The sequence below is a fragment of the Oncorhynchus tshawytscha genome, linkage group LG06 (genome assembly GCF_018296145.1).
Source record: "Oncorhynchus tshawytscha isolate Ot180627B linkage group LG06, Otsh_v2.0, whole genome shotgun sequence".
Lineage (NCBI taxonomy): Eukaryota > Metazoa > Chordata > Actinopteri > Salmoniformes > Salmonidae > Oncorhynchus > Oncorhynchus tshawytscha.
The window spans coordinates 58,286,881-58,308,701 of NC_056434.1; the positions used below are offsets into that span (position 1 = coordinate 58,286,881).

At 43.0% G+C, this 21,821-nt stretch overlaps 1 protein-coding gene across 4 annotated transcripts in view; it reads left to right on the top strand.

The window, feature by feature from the left end:
* Positions 1-4,078: 4,078 nt before the first annotated feature.
* Positions 4,079-21,821, top strand: part of ercc6 (excision repair cross-complementation group 6) — a 52,395-nt gene continuing 34,652 nt past the window's right edge. Inside the window, exons 1-8 of one of the 4 annotated variants that reach the window (XM_042323440.1) lie at positions 4,079-4,403; positions 5,043-5,260; positions 7,372-7,600; positions 7,779-7,899; positions 8,124-8,238; positions 12,582-12,751; positions 12,827-12,934; positions 13,093-13,538. In XM_042323440.1, the coding sequence (XP_042179374.1) occupies positions 5,053-5,260; positions 7,372-7,600; positions 7,779-7,899; positions 8,124-8,238; positions 12,582-12,751; positions 12,827-12,934; positions 13,093-13,538 (1,397 nt within the window). In that variant the 5' untranslated portion in view covers positions 4,079-4,403; positions 5,043-5,052. Of the gene's footprint in view, positions 4,404-5,009; positions 5,261-6,330; positions 7,185-7,371; positions 7,601-7,778; positions 7,900-8,123; positions 8,239-12,581; positions 12,752-12,826; positions 12,935-13,092; positions 13,539-21,821 lie in introns of those variants that run through there. The other 3 variants (XM_042323439.1, XM_042323438.1, XM_042323441.1) reach the window with 3 other exon arrangements.

Here is a 21,821-nt window from a genome sequence, read left to right on the forward strand (position 1 = left end):
AGCAGGGACTGGGAGTCTAGGGAAAGATGAACGGAGCAAAGTACAGGGAGATCCTTGATGAAAACCTGCCCCAGAGCGCTCAGGACCTCAGACTGTGGTGAACAGGACAACAGGACAATGACCCTAAGCACACAGCCAAGACAACGCAGGAGTGGCTTCGGGACAAGTCTCTGAATGTCCATGAGTGGCCAAGCCAGAGCCAGAGCCCGGACTTGAACCTGACCGAACACCTCTGGAGAGACCTGAAAATAACTGTGCAGCAACGCTCAACATCCAACCTGACAGAGCTTTAGGGGATCTGCAGAGAAGCATGGGAGAAACTCCCCAAATACACGTGTGCCAAGCTTGTAGCGTCATACCCAAGAAGTCTTGAGGCTGTAATCGCTGCCAAAGGTGCTTCAATGAAGTACTGAGTAAAGGGTCTGATTACTTACGTAAATGTGAAATTTGAGTTTTAATTTCTAATACATGTGCATAGATTTCTAGAAACCTGTTTTTTCTTTGTCTTTAAGAGGTATTGTGGTATAGATTGATGAGGGGAAAAAAACTATTTATTCCATTTTAAAATAAGGCTGTAACATAACAAAATGTGGGAAAAGTCAAGGCTCTCTTTATTACCACAAAGTAATAAACCCTGACTATTTCTAAAATGTCTCTTCCTCAGAGCGCGAGGCTTCCACCGAGGGTCAGGATAAAGATGAGTTTGTGACAGTAGGAGTATGTGTTCCTGAACAAAGGGGGATCAAAATCAAAAGTAACAGTCAGTATCTGGTGTGGCCACCAGCTGCATTAAGTACTGCAGTGCATCTCCTCCTCGTGGACAGCATCAGATTTGCCAGTTCTTGCTGTGAGATGTTACCCCACTCTTCCACCAAGGCACCTGCAAGTTCCCGGACATTTCTGGGGGGAATGGCCCTAGCCCTCACCCTCAAATCCAATAGGTTCCAGATGTGCTCAATGGGATTGAGATCCGGGCTCTTCGCTGGCCATGGCAGAACACTGACATTCCTGTCTTGCAGGAGATCACACTCAGAACGAGCAGTATGGAGGGTGGCATTGTCATGCTGGAAGGTCATGTCAGGATGAGCCTGTAGGAAGGGTACCACATGAGGGAGGATGATGTCTTCCCTGATACGCACAGCGTTGAGATTGCCTGCAAAGACATAAAGCTCAGTCCGATGATGTTGTGACACACTGCCCCAGACCATGATGGACTCTCCACCTCCAAATCGTTCCCGATCCAGAGTACAGGCCTCGGTGTAACTCTCATTCCTTTGACGATAAACACGAATCCGATCATCACCCCTGGTGAAACAAAACCGCTGAATGTGCCTTAGTCATGCGTCAGTGAAGAGCACTTTTTGCCAGGCCTGTCTGGTCCAGCGACAGTGGGTTTGTGCCCATAGGCGACGTTGTTGTCGTCAGTGAAGAGCACATTTTGACAAGCCTGTCTGGTCCAGCGACCTTGGGTTTGTGCCCATACGCGACGTTGTTGCCGGTGATGTCTGGTGAGGACCTGCCTACAACAGGACTTCAAGCCCTCAGTCCAGCCTCTCTCAGCCTATTGCAGACAGTCTGCGCACTGATGGAGGGATTGTGCATTCCTGGTATAACTCGGGCAGTTGTTGTTGCCATCCTGTACCTGTCCCGCAGGTGTGATGTTCGGATGTACCGATCCTGTGCAGGTGTTGCTACACGTGGTCTGCCACTGCTAGGACGATCATCTGTCCGTCCTGTCTCCCTGTGCTGTCTTAGGCATCTCACAGTACAGACATTGCAATGTAATGCCCTGGCCACATCTGCAGTCCTCACGCCTCCTTGCAGCATGCCTAAGGCACATTCACGCAGATAAGCAGGGAGCCTGGGCATCTTTCTTTTGGTGTTTTGATGTTAAGCAGCATGTCAAGTAAATTTGACGAATGTTCTGAACGGACAACAGTAATATCAAAAACTGGAACAAAGAGGATAATTTTCTGAAATTGGAGTGGATGATGCGTGCTTAAATGATAATGAATCACTTCTTGTTGGGAAGCGGTTGTTGAGTAAGGATGCAGATGTGGGAAACCAGTTTGAGGTGTTGAAAATAAAGTTTTCGCTTGGAAAAACTGGAATCTGTCAGAGTGACCAGGAGTGTTCTTATTTTGATTCATTGTATTTCTGACGAGCAGAGGCAGATTGCAGTTGGCCTCAAAAGAAATCCGGACAACAGAATATTGTATTTTGAACTTCGGAGTAGAGCACCCGTCAAAGGAGTCATCTCAGGAGTGACGACGGATGTTTAGGTTGAATACCTGAAGAGAATTCCTGGTGTGGTTGGTGCCCGGCGTCTGACCCGCAGGCTGAATGGAGAAAAAGAAGAAGGTCTGTCGGTCCTGTCGTTTATTGATTAAGTGCAATTACCTAAGTATGTGAACCTTGGTTATGAAAGATTTGCCGTAAGAGCATTCGTCCCCAAACTACCGCTGTGTAAAAATTGTAAAGGATTTGGCCGTGTATCAAGTGTGTGCAGACGAACAGAGTATACTGAAGAACGGCGTGTAGAAGAACGGCGGTGTTGCAGTTCTGGTGGGGACCCTGGGATCCTCGTGATCCTGGGTTCCTGGAGGGCCCTGTAAGGGCGAAGGAAATTGTGGTGGCAAAAGTCGGAGCGGTCAATCTAACTATAGCAAAAGTTTGCTGCCAGACAAAATATACCCTATGTGTTAAAAGTTTTTTTGTGGAATCCTTTGCAGATGTGAAGCGGAACTGAGGATGGGACGGAAGATGGCGGAAACTGAGGTTTTGTTTGCAACTGATAGTGAGTCAAGTGAAGCTAATAGTAAATAAAGTGAGAATGAGTGGGTTACATTGGCGATGAAAAATGAAAACAAGAGAAGTTAAGAAAGCTATGTTGGAAAATAGGAAACCACTAGACTCGTTTTTGGTCGGAGTCAGGGTTCTGGATCAATGCTACTTGGAAAATCTGTTTAACGTCTCCAGGAAAATCTGGAACGTGTTGGAGGAAAGTGTGGATTTGGTGAGACTAACAAGAACGGGTCTTATTTTTTTGTGTGAATGTTTTGGAGCGGAAGAAGGGTGTTTTAAAGACTGAAAAAGACACTGGAGTGGAATGTTGCCTGCATGGATTTTCGTAGCAGGGTGCCTATCAAGGGGGTTATTTCTGGGGTGGCGCAACAAACAAAGGTAGAGGATGTAACTGAAGACATCGATGGAGTGGTTGGTGCACGTCGATTGACCTGTATGGTGGATGGAGAAAAGAAGTTCACTTCATCCATCCTACTGTTCTTTGATGAAGAGTCTCTCCTTTCTCAAATCAAGTTAGGATTCATGAGTTACCCTGTAAGAGCTTTTGTGCACAAGCCCCTTCAGTGTCATAAATGTAAAAGAGTTGGTCATGTGTCAAGTGTGTGCAGAAGGGAAGAATATCGTATGCCAGTTGAAGGGAAATGCTGCAAATGTGGAGGTGAGCATGCACCTGAATTCTTGGAGTGCCCATTTAGGGTGAAGGAGAATGAGCTGGCAAGGGTAAGGAGTGTCCAGCGTGTGTCCAATTTGGAGGCGGTGAGAAAATTGGAAGGTCTGAGTGGCAGGGAAGAAACAATAGTAGTAGAGCCACCACGACCAGTGAAGGTTTCTCATCAACCGAGGGACAGTGAAATGCTACCTGTTAAAAAGGTGGACTTTGTATTATTTATTGCAATGGTCATAAACTGTACAGCATAAGTGGAGAAGAAGTCTAAGAAAATTGGAGTCACTGAATGCTGCTGAACGTTTTTTGGGTCTTCATGATTTCACTGCTGAGGTGGTGCAAGAAATCCTGTCGGTGAATGTACCATCATCACAGGCCCCTGAGCCTGTTTAGGGATGTATTTTGGAGTGGAATGTTATTGAAGAAGTGTGATGGGTTTTCTTAGTTGATGTGCTTTATTTTGTATGATGTCCTTTACCCTTTTCCATAAATGTTTTTTTTTGTTTCTTATACAATACAGCGTCCAGCGGGTGGCGGTAGTGTACAATTACAATTGGATGCCAACCGTCGTTAAACACCCATCGAAGAAGAAGAAACGCTGTTTCCACGCCGTATAGTAGGTGGTGGGATGTGTAATCGTCAATATACCATAGAAAAAAGTGTAGGTGGTGGTAATGCCACATTTATTGGATGCCAACCGCCGTTAAACTTCATCGAAGAAGAAAAAAAAATCTTCTTAAAATTTAATTTTAAACCTATCTACACGGTTAACCTTATGCCTAACCCTAAATTAAGACTAAAAAGCACATTTTTGTTTTCATACGTTTGTATAAAAAAAGTATACGATATAGCCCATTTTCACATTGTGGCTGTGCTATCTAGTGGAAAGCATCACAATAGGAGTAGCCAGGTATGTTATGTAACTTGGCGATTTGTAAGTATCAAAGCTAGGCTAAAGACATTAACATTACTTTTTGTATTTCGATGTAATTGTAATGTAAGTGGTGAAATGGGCGAACTTTGAGACGTTATATCAGCCTCGTTTCATTGATCGAGACTAGACTCTTTTCTGTCAACAATGCATTTGCTCTCGACAACGTTCCTTTACACAACTATCTAGCTAAATAGCTAGCTACTAGCTCGGGAATGTAACTAGTTAGTAATGTTGCAACTTGTAGTTTCTAAATAAAACAAGAGTGAACTGCTAACGTTATTGATACTAGCTAGCAAACGTTACATAGCTAACTAACGTTAGTTAGCCAACTCTGCTAACGTTCAAATTATGAGTTTGTAATCTAGCTAACGTTAGCTATTGGACCTAATCTAGTAGAATAACTACAGCAGCTAGAGAGCGCTAAATTGATCATTCTCAAATCAAGTCATGACATATTCTATTTAGTTATCTAGCTGCTGGTAAGTGTGTAGTTTAGAGCTGAAATAGTCTCTGAACTGGATAGCCATAGCTACAGATCAAAGCTATGTGTAATTTTACAATCTGTTGACATCTCTTTCCCCGTGTGTATCTGTATTTGCACTGCAGTTGAATCAGATGGTTTTATCTGTCTGTCTCAAGATGCAACAGGATGCCTGTAGAAGATACTGAGAACCAGGTTCCTCTTATCCTCTCCAACCCGGCTAGTGCTGCTCTCACCCCGGGAGGAATGGAGGAGGATGGGGCCAACAGAGGAACCGCTGGATGCTCAATCTCCATCACTGGGACCAGCCAGGGGGACACTGAGCAGCCTGCAATGGCCTGCCCAGATAGCACTGGATCTGGGGAGGGTAGCAGTGGTAAGAAGATGGATAGTCTGGGTTCACAAACTCAAATGTTCCAGTGAAGCGCTTACTTACCATCCCTTAACCAACAATGCCGTTTTAAGAAAAATAAGTGTTAAGTAAAAAAAAAAAAAAAAAAAAGATAAGTGAAAAATAACAAATAAAGAACAGCAGTAAAATACCAGTAGCAAGGCTATATACAGGGGGTACCGATACAGAGACAATGTGCGGAGGCACAGGCTAATTGAGGTAATATGTACATGTAGGTAGAGTTAAAGTGACTGCATAGATAATAACAGAGTAGTAGCAGTGTAAAAGGGGGTACAAATAGTCTGGGTAGCCTTTTTGTTAAGAAGCCTTTTGGACCTAGACTTGGCGCTCCAGTACCGCTTGCCGTGTGGTAGCAGAGAGAACAGTCTATGACTAGGGTGGCTGGAGTCTTTGACAATTTTAGGGCCTTCCTCTGACACCTGTCCGGTATAGAGGTCCTGGATGGCAGGAAGCTTTTCCCCAGTGATGTACTGGGCCGTACGCACTACCCTCTAGTGCCTTGTGGTCGGAGGCAGAGCAGTTGCCATACCAAGCAGTGATGCAACCAGTCAGGATGCTCTTGATGGTGCAGCTATATAACTTTTTGAGGATCTGTGGACCCATGCCAAATCTTTTCAGTCTCCTGAGGGGGAATAGGCATTATCGTGCCCTCCTACCGATTGTCTTGGTGTGTTTGGACCATGAGTTTGTTGGTGATGTGGACACCAATGAACTTGAAGCTCTCAACCTGTTCCACTATAGCCCCGTCGACTAGAATGGGGGCGTGCTTGGTCTTCCTTTTCCTGTAGTCCACAATCATCTCTTTTGTCTTGATCACATTGAGGGAGAGGTTGTTATCCTGGCACCACACGACCATGTCTCTGACCTCCTTCCTATATGTTGTCTCATCGTTGTCTGATCAGGCCTACCTCTGTGGTGTCATCGGCAAAGTTAATGATGGTGTTGGAGTCGTACCTGGCCATGCAGTCATGACTGAACAGGGAGTACATGAGGGGACTGAGCATGCACCCCTGAGGGGCCACTGTGCTGAGGATCAGTGTGGCAGATGTGTTGTAACCTACCCTTACCACCTGGGGCTGCCCATCAGGAAGTCCAGGATCCAGTCGCAGAGGGAGGTGTTTAGTCCCAGGGTCGTTAGCTTAATGAGTTTTGAGGGTGTTGAATGTTGAGCTGCAGTCAATGAATAGCATTCTCGCATAGGTGTTCCTTTTTTCCAGGTGGAAAAGTGCAGTGTGCAGTGCAATGGAGATTGCATCATCTGTGGATCTGTTGGGGTGGTATGCAAATTGAAGTTACGTTAGTCTTCTTGGACTATGGTGGTCTGCTTGAAACATGTTGGTATTACAGTCTCCGTCAGGGTCAGTTTGAAAAGGTCAGTGAAGACACTTGCCAGTTGGTCAGCACATGCTCGGAGTACACGTCCTGGTAATCCGTCTGGCCTTGTGAACGTTGACCTGTTTAAAGGTCTTACTCACGTCGGCTACGGAGAGCATGATCAAACGGTCTTCCGGAACAACTGATGCTCTAATGCATGCTTCAGTGTTGCTTTTCTCGAAGCGAGCATAGAAGTAATTTAGCTCGTCTGGTAGGCTCGTGTCACTGGGCAGCTCGCCGCTGTGCTTCCCTTTGTCTGTGAAACATAAGATATTACCGTTTTTAATGGCCCGTTAGTAGGATATTCGTGATCGTAGCTCGTCTATGTTGTCATCCAAGTAAGTTGGCTAATAGGACTGATGGTAGAGACAGATTACACACTCGTCTGTCGGATCCTTATAAGGCACCCCGACCTACGTCCCCGATATCTGTCTCTTTCTCATGCGAATTACGGGGATTTGGGCCTTGTCGGGAGTCTGAAGTAAATCCTTCACGTCCGACTCACTAGCACGAGGTGAGTAATCGTTGTCCTGACATCTAGAAGCTATTTTCGGTTATTAGAGACTGGCAGAAACATGTACAAAAAAGTTATAAATAACAATTGGTTAGGAGAACGTGTGGAGACCTACGGTGCCATTATATCATTACTCCTCTGTTGTTCATAGTGACAGTGACTGTGTGTGTCTGTACTCTGTTCTTAGCCATTAAGAAGTCTGGAGCCCTGCTACACATTGACCGTCAGCTTATCCAGGCTGTGAGTGCCAGCTCCGGGGCTGCAGAGCTACAGGGTCTGGGTGTCGCCGTGTACGACCAGGATGTGTTGGAGCAGGGGGTCTTGCAGCAGGTGGACCAGGCCATACACGAAGCCAGCCAGGCTGCAGCCAAGGCCGAGGCAGAGAAGGAGTACCAGTCTGTACTAGACGATGTCAGGTATGGCCTTTGGCTAGGCTTGGTGACGGTTAATCTAGCTAAGTCTAAGGGTTAGAACTGGGTTGGTAGAGCAGTAGAGTACAGAAGAGGTGCTGGGGTATAATTGTAGTTGGAGCAGGTATCGGTCAGGCTGCACGTGTCAGTTCTGTACTAATGTACGTGTGTGTGTGTGTTCCAGGTCATGTATGGCAGCTCTGAAGCATATTAATAAGATCATCGAGCAGCTGACTCCCTATGCTACTTCCAGTAAAGACATTAACAGGAAGATTGAGTCTGTCAGACGGCAGAAAGAGAACAAGGTGAGGAAAACTGCTGTAAGGAATGCGGCTGTGCTATGCAAGCCGTGATCCACTGTTCTTCAATGGATTAGCTCTTGTTAAGTTTACTAGTGTTCGCTTGTTGCAGATCCTCTTGTGGACAGCACATTCTGTCTTCTGATTTGATGCTCCTCCTGTCCTTTATAAGTGATGATGGGGCTGGTTATGATGATGATGATATTCAAGATGAAGATGTCTCTCTGCAGGAGAAGCAATTGAAGAAGATCAGAGCAAAGCAGAGGAGACTACAGGCCATCCTGGGGGGAGAAGACACACTGAAGATAGAGGCTGAGCTGCTGCTGGAGGACGATGTGGACGAAGGTGAGTTACTTCTCACTAGAGGGATCTTGATTGCCCTGTCCCATTCTTTGCACATTTGCGGTACTCTATGGTCTCTAAATTATTTTAAGAAGGTGAAATGTTAGAATAATAGTAGAGAGAATGAATAATTTCAGCATTTATTTCTTTCATCACATTCCCAGTGGGTCAGGAGTTTACATGCACTCAATTAGTATTTGGTAGCATTGCCTTTAAATTGTTTATCTTGGGTCAAACGTTTCGGGTAGACTTCCACAAGCTTCCCACAATAAGTTGGGTGAATTTTGGCCCATTCCTCCTGACAGAGCTGGTGTAACTGAGTCAGGTTTGTAAGGCCTCCTTTCTCTCACTTGCTTTTTTAGCTCTGCCCACACATTTTCTATAGGATTGAGGTTAGGGCTTTGTGATGCCCACTCCAGTACCTTGACTTTGTTGTCCTTAAGCCATTTTGCCACAACTTTGGAAGTATGCTTGAGGTAATTGTCCATTTGGAAGACCCATTTGCAGCCAAGCTTTAACTTCCTGACTGATATCTTGAGATGTTGCTTCAATATATCCACATAATTTTCCTCCCACATGATGCCATCTATTTTGTGAATTGCACCAGTCCCTTCTGCAGCAGAGCACCCCCACAACATGATGCTGCCACCCCCGTGCTTCACGGTTGAGATGGTGTCCTTCGGCTTGCATGCCTCCCCCTTTTTCCTCCAAACATAATAATGGTCATTATGGTCAAACAGTTCTAGTTTTGTTTCATCAGACCAGAGGACATTCCTCCAAAAAGTACAATCTTTGTCCCCATGTGCAGTTGCAAACCGTAGTCTGGCTTTTTTATGGCGGTTTTGGAGCAGTGGCTTCTTCCTTGCTGAGCGGCCTTTCAGGTTATGTCGATATAGAACTCGTTTTACTGTGGATATAGATACTTTTGTACTTGTTTCCTCCAGCATCTTCACAAGGTCCTTTGCTGTTCTGGGATTGATTTGCACTTTTCGCACCAAAGTACATTCACCACTAGGAGACAGTCTCCTTCCTGAGCGGTATGACTGCTGCGTGGTCCCATGGTGTTTATACTTGCGTCCTATTGTTTGTACAGATGAAGGTGGTACCTTCAGGCATTTGGAAATTGCTCCCCATGATGAACCAGACTTGTGTAGCTACATTTTTTTTTCTGAGGTCTTGGCTGCTTTCTTTTGATTTTCCCATGATGTCGAGCAACGAGGCACTGAGTTAGAAGGTAGGATGTATTTCAAGGTCTATCAGAAGCGTCTAAAGCTATGACACAATTTTCTGGATTTTTCCAAGCTGTTTAAAGGCACAGTCAATTTAGTGTATGTAAACTTCTGACTCACTAACAGACTTGCCAAAACCATAATTTGTTAACAAGAAATGTGTGGAGTGGTTGAAAAACGAGTTTTAATGACTCCATCCTAAGTGTATGTAAACTTCCAACTTCAACTGTATGTGTATATATATATTATTACCACAAGTTTGGACACCTACTCATTCATGGGTTTAGACATCAAAACTATGAAATAACACATATGGAATCATGTAACCAAAAAGTGTTCAATAAATCAAAACATATTTTATATTTGAGATTCTTCAAATTAGCAACCCTTTGCCTTGATGACACACTCTTGTATTTGAACACTCTTGGCATTCTCTCAACCATTCTCTCAACAAGCTTCAGCTGGAATTATTTTCCAACAGTCTTGAAGGAGTTCCCACATATGCTGAGCACTTGTTGGTTGCTTTTCCGTCACTCTGCGGTCCAACTTATCCCAAACCATCTCAATTGGGTTGAGGGCGGGTGATTGTGGAGGCCAGGTCATCTGATGCAGCACTCCATCACTCTCCTTCTTGGTCAAAAAGCCCTTACAAAGCCTGGAGGTGTGTTGGGTCATTGTCTTGATGAAAAACAAATGATAGTCCCACTAAGCGCAAACCAGATGGAATGGCGTATCACTGCAGAATGCTGTGGTATCCATGCTGGTTAAGTGTACCTTGAATTCTAAATAAATCAGACGGTGTCACCAGCAAAGCACCCCCACACCATCACACCACCTCCTCCATGCTTCACCGTTGGAACCACATGTGGAGGTCATCCTTTCACCAACTCTGCGTCTCACAAAGACATGGCGGTTGGAACCAAAAATCGCAAATTTGGACTACAGATGAAAGGACAAATTTCCACCGGTCTAATGGCCATTGCTTGTGTTTCTTGGCCCAAGCAAGTGTCATTCTTATTGGTGTCCTTTAGTAGTGGTTTCTTTGCAGCAATTTGACAATGAGTCGAGTGGCGCAGTGTTCTAAGACACTGCTTCAGTGCAAGACGCGTCACTGCAGGACCTGGTTTGAATCCAGGCTGCGTCACATCCGGCCGTGATTGGGAGTCCCATAGGGCGGTGCACAATTGGTCCGGCATCGTTAAGGCTTTCGCCGGGGTAGGCCGCCATTGTAAATACGAATTTGTTCTAAGCTGTCTTGCCTAGTTAAATGAAATAAATAAATTTATGGCCTGATTCACGCAATCTCCTCTGAACAGTTGCTGTTGAGATGTTTGTTACTTGAATTCTGTGAAGCATTTTTTGGGGCTGCAATTTCTGAGGCTGGTAACTATTGAACTTATCCTCTGCAGCAGAGGTAACTCTGGGTCTTCCTTTCCTGTGGCAGTCCTCATGAGAGCCAGTTTTATCTTAGCGCTTGATGATGGTTTTTGCGAGTTATTGAAATTTTCTGGATTTACTGACCTTCATGTCTTAAAGTAATGATGGACTGTCGTTTCTCTTTGCTTATTTGAGCTGTTCTTGCCATAATGCCAAGAATGTGCAAAGCTGTCATCAAGGCAAAGGGTGGCTACTTTAAAGAATCTCATGTAAAATACATTTTGATTTGTTTACCACTTTTTGGTTACTACATGATTCCATGTGTTATTTCATTGTTTTCCACAATTTAGAAAAAAAATACAAATAAAGAAAAACCCTTGAATGAGTAGGTGTGTCCAAACGTTTGACTGCTACTCTCTATATGGTGCATTTGGAAAGTTTTCAGACCGCTTCACTTTTCTCACATTTTTATGTTATAGCCTTGTTCTAAAATGTATAAAATGAAGCCATAAAGTCAACGGACAATTCCTTCGAGCTCCGAGACAGGATTATGTCGAGGCACAGATCTGGGGAAGGGTACCAAAAAATGTCAGCAGCATTTGAAGGTCCCCATGAACACAGTGGCCACCATCATTCTTAAATGGAAGAAGTTTAGAACCACCAAGACTCTTCCTAGTGCTGGCCGCCCTGCCAAACTGAGCAATTGGGGGAGAAGGGCCTTGGTCAGGGAGGTGACCAAGAACCCGTTGGTCACTGACAGAGCTCCAGAGTTCCTCTGTAGAGATGGGAGAACCTTCCAGAAGGACAACCATCTCTGCAGCACTCCATCATTCAGGCCTTTATGGTTGAGTGGCCAGACGAAAGCCAGTTCTCAGTAAAAGGCATATTACAGCCCGCTTGGAGTTTGCCAAAAGACACCTAAAGGACTCTCAGCCATGAGAAACATGGGACTGGGAGACTAGTCAGGATCGAGGGACAGTTTAGCAGAGCAAAGTACAAGGAGATCCTTGATGAAAACCTGCTCCAGAGAGTTCAGGACCTCAGACTGGGGCAACGGTTCACCTTCCAACATGACAATGACTCTAAACACACAACCAAGACAAAGCAGGATGGCTGATAATCCTTGAGTGGTCCAGCCAGAGTCCGGACTTGAACCCGATCGAACATCTCTGGAGAGACCTGAAAATCCCTGTGCAGTGACGCTCCCCATCCAACCTGACAGAGCTTAAGAGGATCTGCAGAGAAGAATGGGAGAAAGACCAAAATACATAGTGCATTCAGAAAGTATTCTAACCCCTTGACTTTTTTCACATTTGTTTCATTACAGCTTTATTCTAAAATTGATTAAATTGTTATTTTCCCTCCCTGTGTAATGATCATGCTGTTTAATCAGCTTGTTGATATGCCACACCTTTTAGGTGGAAGGATTATCTTGGCAATGGAGAAATGCTCACTAACAGGGATATAAACAAATTTGTGCACAACATTTGAGAGAAATAAGCCTTTTGTGCGTATGGAACATTTCTGGGATTTTTTTTATTTCAGCTCATGAAACATGGAACCCTTTATATTTTTGTTCAGTGTATATATAATGGTGTTTATGGACAGTATATGAATAGAAAATGTGTGTACAGCAGTAGTTATAATAGGACGAGCCATGACTACAATACAGTATATACATATAATGTGGGTAAAACAGTATGTAAACATTAAAATATTGAACCTATTTTGTTCTAACAGAGCCCGGCCCATCTACTCTGGGCAGTATGCTGATGCCGGCACAGGAGACGGAGTGGGAGGAGCTAATCCGGACGGGTCACATGACACCGTTTGGAACGAGGGTCCCTCAGAAGGAGGAGAAGAAGGAACCACGCAAGTTCATGCTGTCTGAAAACTCTGGCTTCGACGCTGTAGGTGGATCATTTTTTTCATTGATTGGTTGATCGGTTGATAGGTTGATTGATTGTTTTATTGTTATTGTTCAGTACCTCGCGGACCAAGCTAAGATGGCGGTGGACAGGAAGAGACCTGCACCCCTAAAGCAGAAGAACAAGACTGCTGTGGGCAAGGAAGGGAAAAAGACCAACGAAGCGGTGCGTGATTGTGTGTGTGTGTGTGTGTGTGGAGATTTAGGTACCATTAATTCCTGAATCTGTGACTCTATGGCTACTTATGGTGAAAAGTATTATATCTTAATGCATTTCATGATTATTATTATGACTATGCTTATCATCATTCATACCATTACTAGGCTCTCCCCTCCTACTCTGTGGATAAGAAGCTCCAGAAGCGAATGCGTAAGCTGCAGAGGACCGCTCTGAAGGCCCACTCTAAGGCCCCGGCTAAGAGGGTCACGCCGATCCCCAAGCCCAGGACGAAGCTTCAAGCTGGGGGAGATGAGATGGACAGCGAGGGGTCTGAGTACCTCCCCAGTGATGAACTGATGGACCCCGAGAGAGAAGAGCGGGAGGACCGAGATGAGGGCTGGGGAGAGGAGGATGAGGTTGACTACTATGAGTTAAAGCCCTACAGGAAGAAGAGTGAAGAAAAGGGGGGGGGGAAGAAGGGGAAAAGGAGAGAGCGTGACGAGGAGTATTACGCCGACAGCTCAGAGGAAGACAAGGGTTCAGGGAAAAAGGGAAAAGAGAAGATGAAGAAAGACGACGGAGATGTGGAGTTCTACAAACAGAGGATACGGTAAAAAAAAAAAACATGCCTTCACAAACAGATTATATGATAAACACACACCTTCTACCTGTAAATTTACCTCATCAGCATCCAGGCTGCCAACACCAACTTTAGAACATTCCTATGAAAACGCATTCAAACATAGATGAGCAGGGCAGGGCAGTTTGTCCCATCTAAGTAACATAGGTGGTAGTGGAAAACTGATGTTAAAGGTGTAGCCTAATCACTAGTAGGTTAGTCCTTACCTCTTAACTGCCCCCCCCAATTGGGATTGGGGTTGCGAGGATGTTTTTGGAGAGACGACTATACTCTTTGAGCTTTTCAAATCAAAGCGGTGCGGTTTTATCAGTTAGGCTGTATGAATATGTTGAAAAGTAAGTCTAAATGAACGAGCTAAGCCTTTATTGTGTTGCCATACTTAATTAGAATTTGATTTTAATATCGTGAATAAGCACAAATTGCAGTCTGTAGTTATCTAGTCATGAAAGGTGTGAAACGATTATATCGGATATCAAGATATTTGGAGTAGCATGTTGTAGAAGAGGTCTCCCCAAATATCCCCCAACCCTACTGCACACATTTAATATTAAGACGCTTGCTAACAAGATTACATATTTATAGACACTAACTAAATGGTGTTGGCATGTGTCCTTTCTCTGCACTACAAGCTACACAGTTGGAATGATAATTCAACATCCACTGCTCTGGGTACTGATGGTAGGGGGGGGTCATTCCCTGTCATTTCAGCAAGCCATGACACCCAACCTCTCAGATTGTTCTGAAATAGTTTCTGTAGTTATAAACAATTAAGATTAGCATTCCTGAAAATATTATTTTGTTGAAATGTAATTTGATCTCTATGAAGTAAATGTATTGCACCCAAATTGTCCATTTAAACTTAGAAGATTCATATAATCTTCAATAAATGATACTGAACATTCGATTTGGACCATAATTCTTCATAACAATGAGTAAGCAGGGTTCTGCGCTAACTTTTTCCAACTGGTGTCACTAACTCTTTCAGTTGGTGGCACCAGCACATGATTTGATAATGACTTGGCCTGTGTCCCATAATGTGCCTGCATTCCATACAGAACTGGGCTAATAATGACTAGCCGTCTTTTTAAATTAGCATGCCCTTGAGTTCTTACGTTGATTTGGATAGATTTACTGTAACGGCATCAAAAATAGTGTTAAAATAAAGTGCAAAATGTATTTATTTCAGATTTCTAAGTGCCATGTGTTAATTTATGCGAAATCCTCTAGAGGGCAGAATTGGGAGGAAAATGCGGGTTTTTGCTCTCAAAACACAATTGAATGTTTTAAATCCACAATAATGCTTAAACCACACCAGGGGACCATTTTTTAGGTCTGGGGAAAATCTAAGAAAAAAAACATTTTTAAATGATGTAGTTACCCTTCGGTTAAGGTGTGCACCATCCAGACAGTTGTGTTTGGCTAGCGGTGTTTCTGTAGCGCGCTTGTGATGGAGTTTTCAAAACAAATGGCCACTCGATTGATTCAAATGATCATGATTCTGCCAGTAGGGCATAGGATACTTTTCTAGTTCTGCTGATGTGTGTGCGTCTGGGAGCGATACTCTATCTATTCTACCATGTTCCTTTCGGCAGGGTTAATACTTGCCTGGTCCCCGAACAAAACTCTTATCTTTACCCCTCTAACAATATCACGATAATTGTATCTTTCAGTTGTAATCTCCTATTGAATTGTTGTAATGGCCTATAATAGGCCCAAAATGTATATTTAAAAAAAAAAAAACATGCATAATAATTTTAATAGGCCTACCCGCCGCATTGACATTCGTACTATTTTTACGTTCTAAAATATTTTGAAATAATGCTGGCATTGTCTGACTAAATCGACTGCATGCTCCCGACACACACGCTAATGAAGTCTGTCCATGTGGTAGCTAGTCAGTCTCGCCATTTGAGATGTTGAGGGAATACTGTATCATGTGTTAAAATGAAAAGCTATTAAAAACCCGATTCCCTTTGTAATGGAACGCATTGTATGGAAAACCAAGTTGAAGGCAACATTCGATGTTGTCTTGCTTATAATAACCGCATATGGTTTTTACCGCAACAGACTAGGGCAAACACCCTTCATTTGAGACGGCGGGAAACAAACGGAAGTGCCAATATCTCTCATAAAATCTGATAGAAATGAAATTGCAGAATAATTATATTGGAGCAGTAGAACTTCTAAATTGGATACCATAACTTAAATTACTTCAAGGACCAAAGAGCCTAGAGGCAATGTCGGATTTTCAAGATAGGCTATTCCATGATGACTGAATTGCGCATTGCAAATATTCTAACGAGACTGAACTTTTTAAATTCCTGATTTGCAGACAGAATATCTATAGGCTATATGAGTGCAGCGAGCATGTGATAAGTACTCGATATAACGAACTTTCTAGGCACAAACTGTGTTCAACATTGAGTCCTGACACACACTGCCATAGGCAGTCCTGTGCTGTTGTTGGTTTATTTTTGGTAAATTGCACATTACTGTTTAAATAAATCATGATGATTAAAAAAGTAAATTGTGAACCAAAAACTAACCAGATGATCAATGTTTGTCGCATTGCCAAGTCAAACTGGTCTCAGTATCGAAACCTGGTAAGACATTAAGAATCCAATAAAATGGTCAAAAGCTATCCACGGACCCACACCAATCCCACCCCAATAACCAGTATACAGTATCCGTTTTCTATGTTTAACAAGTATACTGAACAAAGATATAACCGCAACATGCAACAATTTCAAAGATTTTACTGAGTTACAGTTCATATAAGGAAATTAGTCAATTGAAATAAATGCATTTAGGCCCTAATCTATGGATTTCAGATGACTGAGAATATAAATATGCATCTGTTGGTCACAGATACCTTTTTTAAATAAATAAAAAGTAAGGATGAGGATCAGAAAACACACCAGATACTGACTGGACCACCATTTGCCTCATCCAGCGCGGGCTGTTGATTGTGGCTGTTGATTGTGGCCTGTGGAATGGTGACCCACTTCTCTTCAATGACTGTGCGACGTTTGTGGATATTGACAGGAACTGGAACACACTGTTGTACACGTCGATCCAGAACATCCCAAACATGCTCAATGAGTGACATGTCTGGTGAGTATGCAGGCCATGGAAGAACTGGGACATTTTCACCTTCAGGAATTGTGTACAGATCCTTGTATCTCTGTGCATTCAAATTGCCACCGATAAAAAGCAATTGTGTTTGTTGTTCGTAGCTTATACCTGCCCATACCATAACCCCACCGCCACCATGGGGCACTCTCTTCACAACATTGACATCCGCAAACCGCTCGCCGACACAATTCCATACACTTGGTCTGTGGTTGTGTGGCCAGTTGGACGTACTGCCAAATTCTCTAAAGCAACGTTGGGAGAGAAATGAATATTACATTCTCTGGCAACAGCTCTGGTGGACATTCCTGTAGTCAGCATGCCAATTGCACGTGCCCTCAATTTAGTCATCTGTGGTGTTGTGTGACATAACTGCGCATTTTAGGGTGGCCTTTTATTGTCACTAGCACAAGGTGCACCTGTGTAATGACCATGCTGTTTAATCAGCTTCTTGATATGCCACCACTGTCAGGTGGATGGATTATCTTGGCAAAGGAGAAATGCTCATCAACAAGAATGTAAACAAATTTGTTCTCAACATTTTTGAGAAATAAGCTTTCTGTGCGTATTGAACATTGTTGGGATCTGTTATTTCAGCTCATGAAACATGGGACCAACACTTTACGTGTTTATTTTTGTTCAGTGTGGTTTAAAGATGTGGTTTGCAGTATTGCTTCTTCATCCCTTGTGATGTATTTCCTGTGAATCTGGTTGTTATTCCCCCCCATTTAGAGAAATTAGCCATTGAAGTCACTTGCATTATTTACCATAATGTTGTGTTTAAGTACCAGGTTTTTCCCACTAGATGCCGCTTTTCCTGCTGCTGCCAGCACACACTTTTATAAATTTTTCTGGTCTCTTGTGTTTATTAAATGGATCGCAACATTTTCTTTGCAACTTTGGGTAGAAAACCAATAGCTTTTTCTCATGATGAAAATAAATTGTGGGGTCAAGCCAGTCCTCTATGAAAGCAATTCAGTTTGTCCTTTTCTGAGCAACCTAATGCTTCAACCCAACTCTCCTTAAATAGTCCAAATGGCAGTTCGTATGAAGGCTTTTTCTACAAGCCCAAAACTTTGATGGAGAAATGGGCTAGTGTTTCTAAAATGTTGTGAGGGTCCTAATAAAAGAATACAATTATAAACCATTGCATGGCAGTTTTATGTTTTTCAATACAATTATTAGAAAACATCTCTATATGTAGTGTGATTTAGTGACATTTACCTTTACACCCAGCCAAATACAATTACCCTTGCAGAAAACTATACAGTGTATACAGTGTTTGGGACTTTAACTCTTTGAAGACCATTAGATAACATAACATTGAAACCATTAGAACTGCTGTTGGTCTAACTAATCCATATCTTTTTTTTAAGGGAATAAACCACACACAGAGGGGCCGTTTTCCTGGACACAAATTTAGCCTAAGAGAAGGACAAACTGAATTGCTTTCATAGAGGACTGGGTTGAATTGTGAGGATGACGGCACAATGTATTTTCACCATCAGCAAAATATATATATATTTTTTTACTTAAAGTTGCTAAGAAAATGTTATATCCATTTAATAAACACAGGAGACCAGCAAAATGGGTAAAAGTATCAGGAACAGCAGCATCTAGTGGGAGAAATTCTGTACTTTCACACTAATTTCTGGTAAATAATGGAAGCATTGTTTTCCATTCGTGCCGGCTGCAGCTAATCAACCGGTTACTTACTCGTTTTCAACCGGCTACTTTTTGCACTTAATATTAACTAGGCTATTTAGAGAGAGCCGGTGAGAGAGCCGCTCATTTGGATCCCTAATTTGCATAGGCTACAATTAGGCCTACCTTTTTTGCAATTATCTGCAGATAAATTATGAAAATATTCGATGACGACAGTGAATCATCACTGCAGCAATAAGTAGTGGAGAGACTCATTCTGGTCCATGATAATTAGGGCCCTCACGGAATCCAGGCATTAAAAAAGAATAAAACAAAAACGTCTTTTAAATTTTTTTTTACCTTAGTTAGGGCTGGGCGGTATACCGGTATTGATGCACGGACAGGTTTGTGTTTTTTTACTTTACCTCCTATACCGGTATTTGAATGTTTGGTTTGTTAAATGTGATAGGCAGTGTGTAACGTCCATTTTTTTACAGTTTACTTCGCTACTTGGGTCATCTCTATGCCGCTTTCCACTCAGACCTAGCCACGCACCCTGTCACTCAAGGAGCGCATTTGATGTTCCTCAACCACGAGACTAGTGATGGGCATTCCGGCTCTGTTCAGTGAGCTGGCTCGTTCGGCTCAGCTCACCAAAAAGTGCCGGCTCTTTAGGCTCCCAAACGGCTCTTTAAAAAAAAAATGTTTTGTATTTTTTCAAGTCAAACAGTTTGCGATGATTTTAAAACAATTCTAATTATATTATTAAATGAAATCAAACTCTACCTTAACCACAATTTATTTAAACATGCATTGGTTCGTTGTTAAAAATAATGCTATTAAACATTTGCATTTAAAGTATAATTTTTTTACTGTGTATATAAACAAAGTGCATAAAAATCTAACCATTCAAAACGAATAGAATCTGAACAGCATAATAATAGAATATTGCACCATATCAAAGAAAAATAAATAAGGTGCAAAACTGCAGCATCCCACTTTAAACATTAAACTGGTCCCTCTTTTCTCTCTCTTCTTTATTGCCATGTTATAACCAGCAGCACACAGCAATGCTGACCATATTTTGCTTTTGAGAGATTTGCATTCAGAAATGCAAGCTGCCTCACTTTCGAGGGGGCTGATTCAGTTTCTTCTCTCAGTAATTATTTGTCCTGTTTTCGAGAAGACCCTCTGAGGGAACGGATGTGGCCACTATGCAGAGTCACCCTGTCATGGTTTTAGTAAGCCTTGGGTAGACAGAGTCCTTGTTCTTCCACCAGCTCAGAGGATCTGCAGATCTTTGGAGGAGTGGCTCCTCCAAATAGTATTGTACCTCCATTATGGCATCTGCTAAGGGATTCCTTCGTGCTGCATCCCCAGTTGCTCTCTCGTCAAACAGCATCCAAACAGCAGACGTTTGTGGCACTACTGCTGGTGCTTCTGCTCCATCTGATCCCTCTTCTTCCTGTTGCCCTGGTTGTGATTCGCTGCCGACCCTTACACAGGAGTATAATTTTTTAGGCTGTCACATAGCTGACGAGAGAACAGTAGTTCAGGTTCATGTTTTGTCCACTGATACTACATTATCACCTACTGCTCATATACATTTATAATACAGGGTTAAATAATTATGTAGTAATAACTGCTTACTGTACCTCTCTCCACTGATCTCCACAGTGACCTGCTCAAAGGGTTCCAGGACTCTGCACACCTCCTCCACCACCTCCCAATCCTTTTGGGTCAGAGCATCAAAAGGGTCATTGGCAATGGCCAGGGTATAGATGATGGCATAAACCTCTTCAACATATACCATGTTGAATTCCACCTTGTAGTGCAGTCTTGTTTAGGCCTCAGCTCAGGCATCCCCCTCTGGCATTTTTCAGCACCTACTGTGCTCCTGTGGAAGCATTCCACAGCTGTTTTCACTTTGTCCACAGTAGGCTTCATCACCTTCAGAGAATCTCTTACAATCAGGCTGATTGGTTATGTTAGCTGCATTGTCGCTAACACAACAGACCACTTTTCCATCTACTTGCCATTCTCTGGCCACTCTCAATAGTTCCTCTGCCAAGTTCTCTGAGGTGTGTCTGTCGCTGAACTCAAAGCAGTCCAGAAGACAGCTAGACATCGAAAAACCTTCAATGAAGTGACATGTAACCGACATGTAAGAGGTGGTTACCCTTGATGTCCAGCAGTCAGTGGTAAGGCAAACTGCAGTAGATATTTGGACTCTTTCCCGCACTGAAGCCTGTGTGCTCTCGTACAGTTGTGGAATAAGTGATTTTGAAAGGGTTTCCTGCTTGGAATTGTGTACATTGGACTATTGCTATAATTTCTAAAACCTCTGTCCTCCACGATCAAAAATGGCTGCTAATCGGTGTCAATCATTTTAGCCAGTGCAATATCAATTTGGCCTTGTTTTGCCTCAGACAGACTTTGGTATAAACTGGTCCATAGAAGACTGCGTTGCTGTGGGTCGCGGAGTAGGCCTACTTGACTGAGTGGATACATCTCCACGTGTGGAGGTGCTGGCTCCACCACTATCACTGGCAGGCCCGCTAGTTTCTCGACGCTCCACTACAGCTAGCTTCACAGTTAGGTGCACAGTTCGCATCTGCCGGTGTAGGTTGTGCGTAGAACCGGCTTTATATGAGATCTTGTTTTGACAAATTCTACACTGTGCTCTAACATTGTCTACATTAATGAAATGCACCCAAATGCTACTTTGCTTCCAACTCATTTTCCAGCTGTTTTCACAGCTGTCCTTCCTCTCCTCAGCTGCTAAGTGTGTGACTGTGAGTGAGTTGGCTCGGCCCTCCCTCACGCATCTTTGGTTCATTGGTTGACACTGCGTGTCTGATTGACAGGAACAACAGGTGAGGCTGTTAGTCTGAGCAGACAGTCAGAACAAGACAGTCAGAACGAATGTGTGTGCGCTTGAGCATTTAGGCCAATTTGATTTTTTTCTTTCATTTTTTGAATTAGTTAATTCTATTCATTTAAATCTTTTGATTATTCATATCTTTATTTTTATATTTTTTATAAGTAGATTCGGCTCTTCTGATATGCAAGCCGGCTCTTAGAGCCGACTCGTTCTCAAAAGACCCATCACTACACGAGACACTTGCATTCAGTCTGCGTGATCAGTGCAGCATATGCAACACTGTTGATGACAACGATGCAGTTGTCACTTTGCTTCTTAATATAAATCTAATAGCATTCTATAATTACACTGTTAGCTTGTTTCTTACATCTGCAAACAGCTAATTTGTCTTTTCTTAGCAAGTTGTTCCTAAATCTCGTTAGCCGCTAATGCTAATCTCTAGTTAGCTAATACATGTACTGAGTAAGAGCAAGCGTACTTAGCTATACTGCCTGATAATACCAATGATTGTGTAGACCTAAATCAGCATGTTTGTGCAACAATGTCTTCTAAATTAAAGAGGTAAACGCAAAGAAAGAATATTTTAGCTCCAT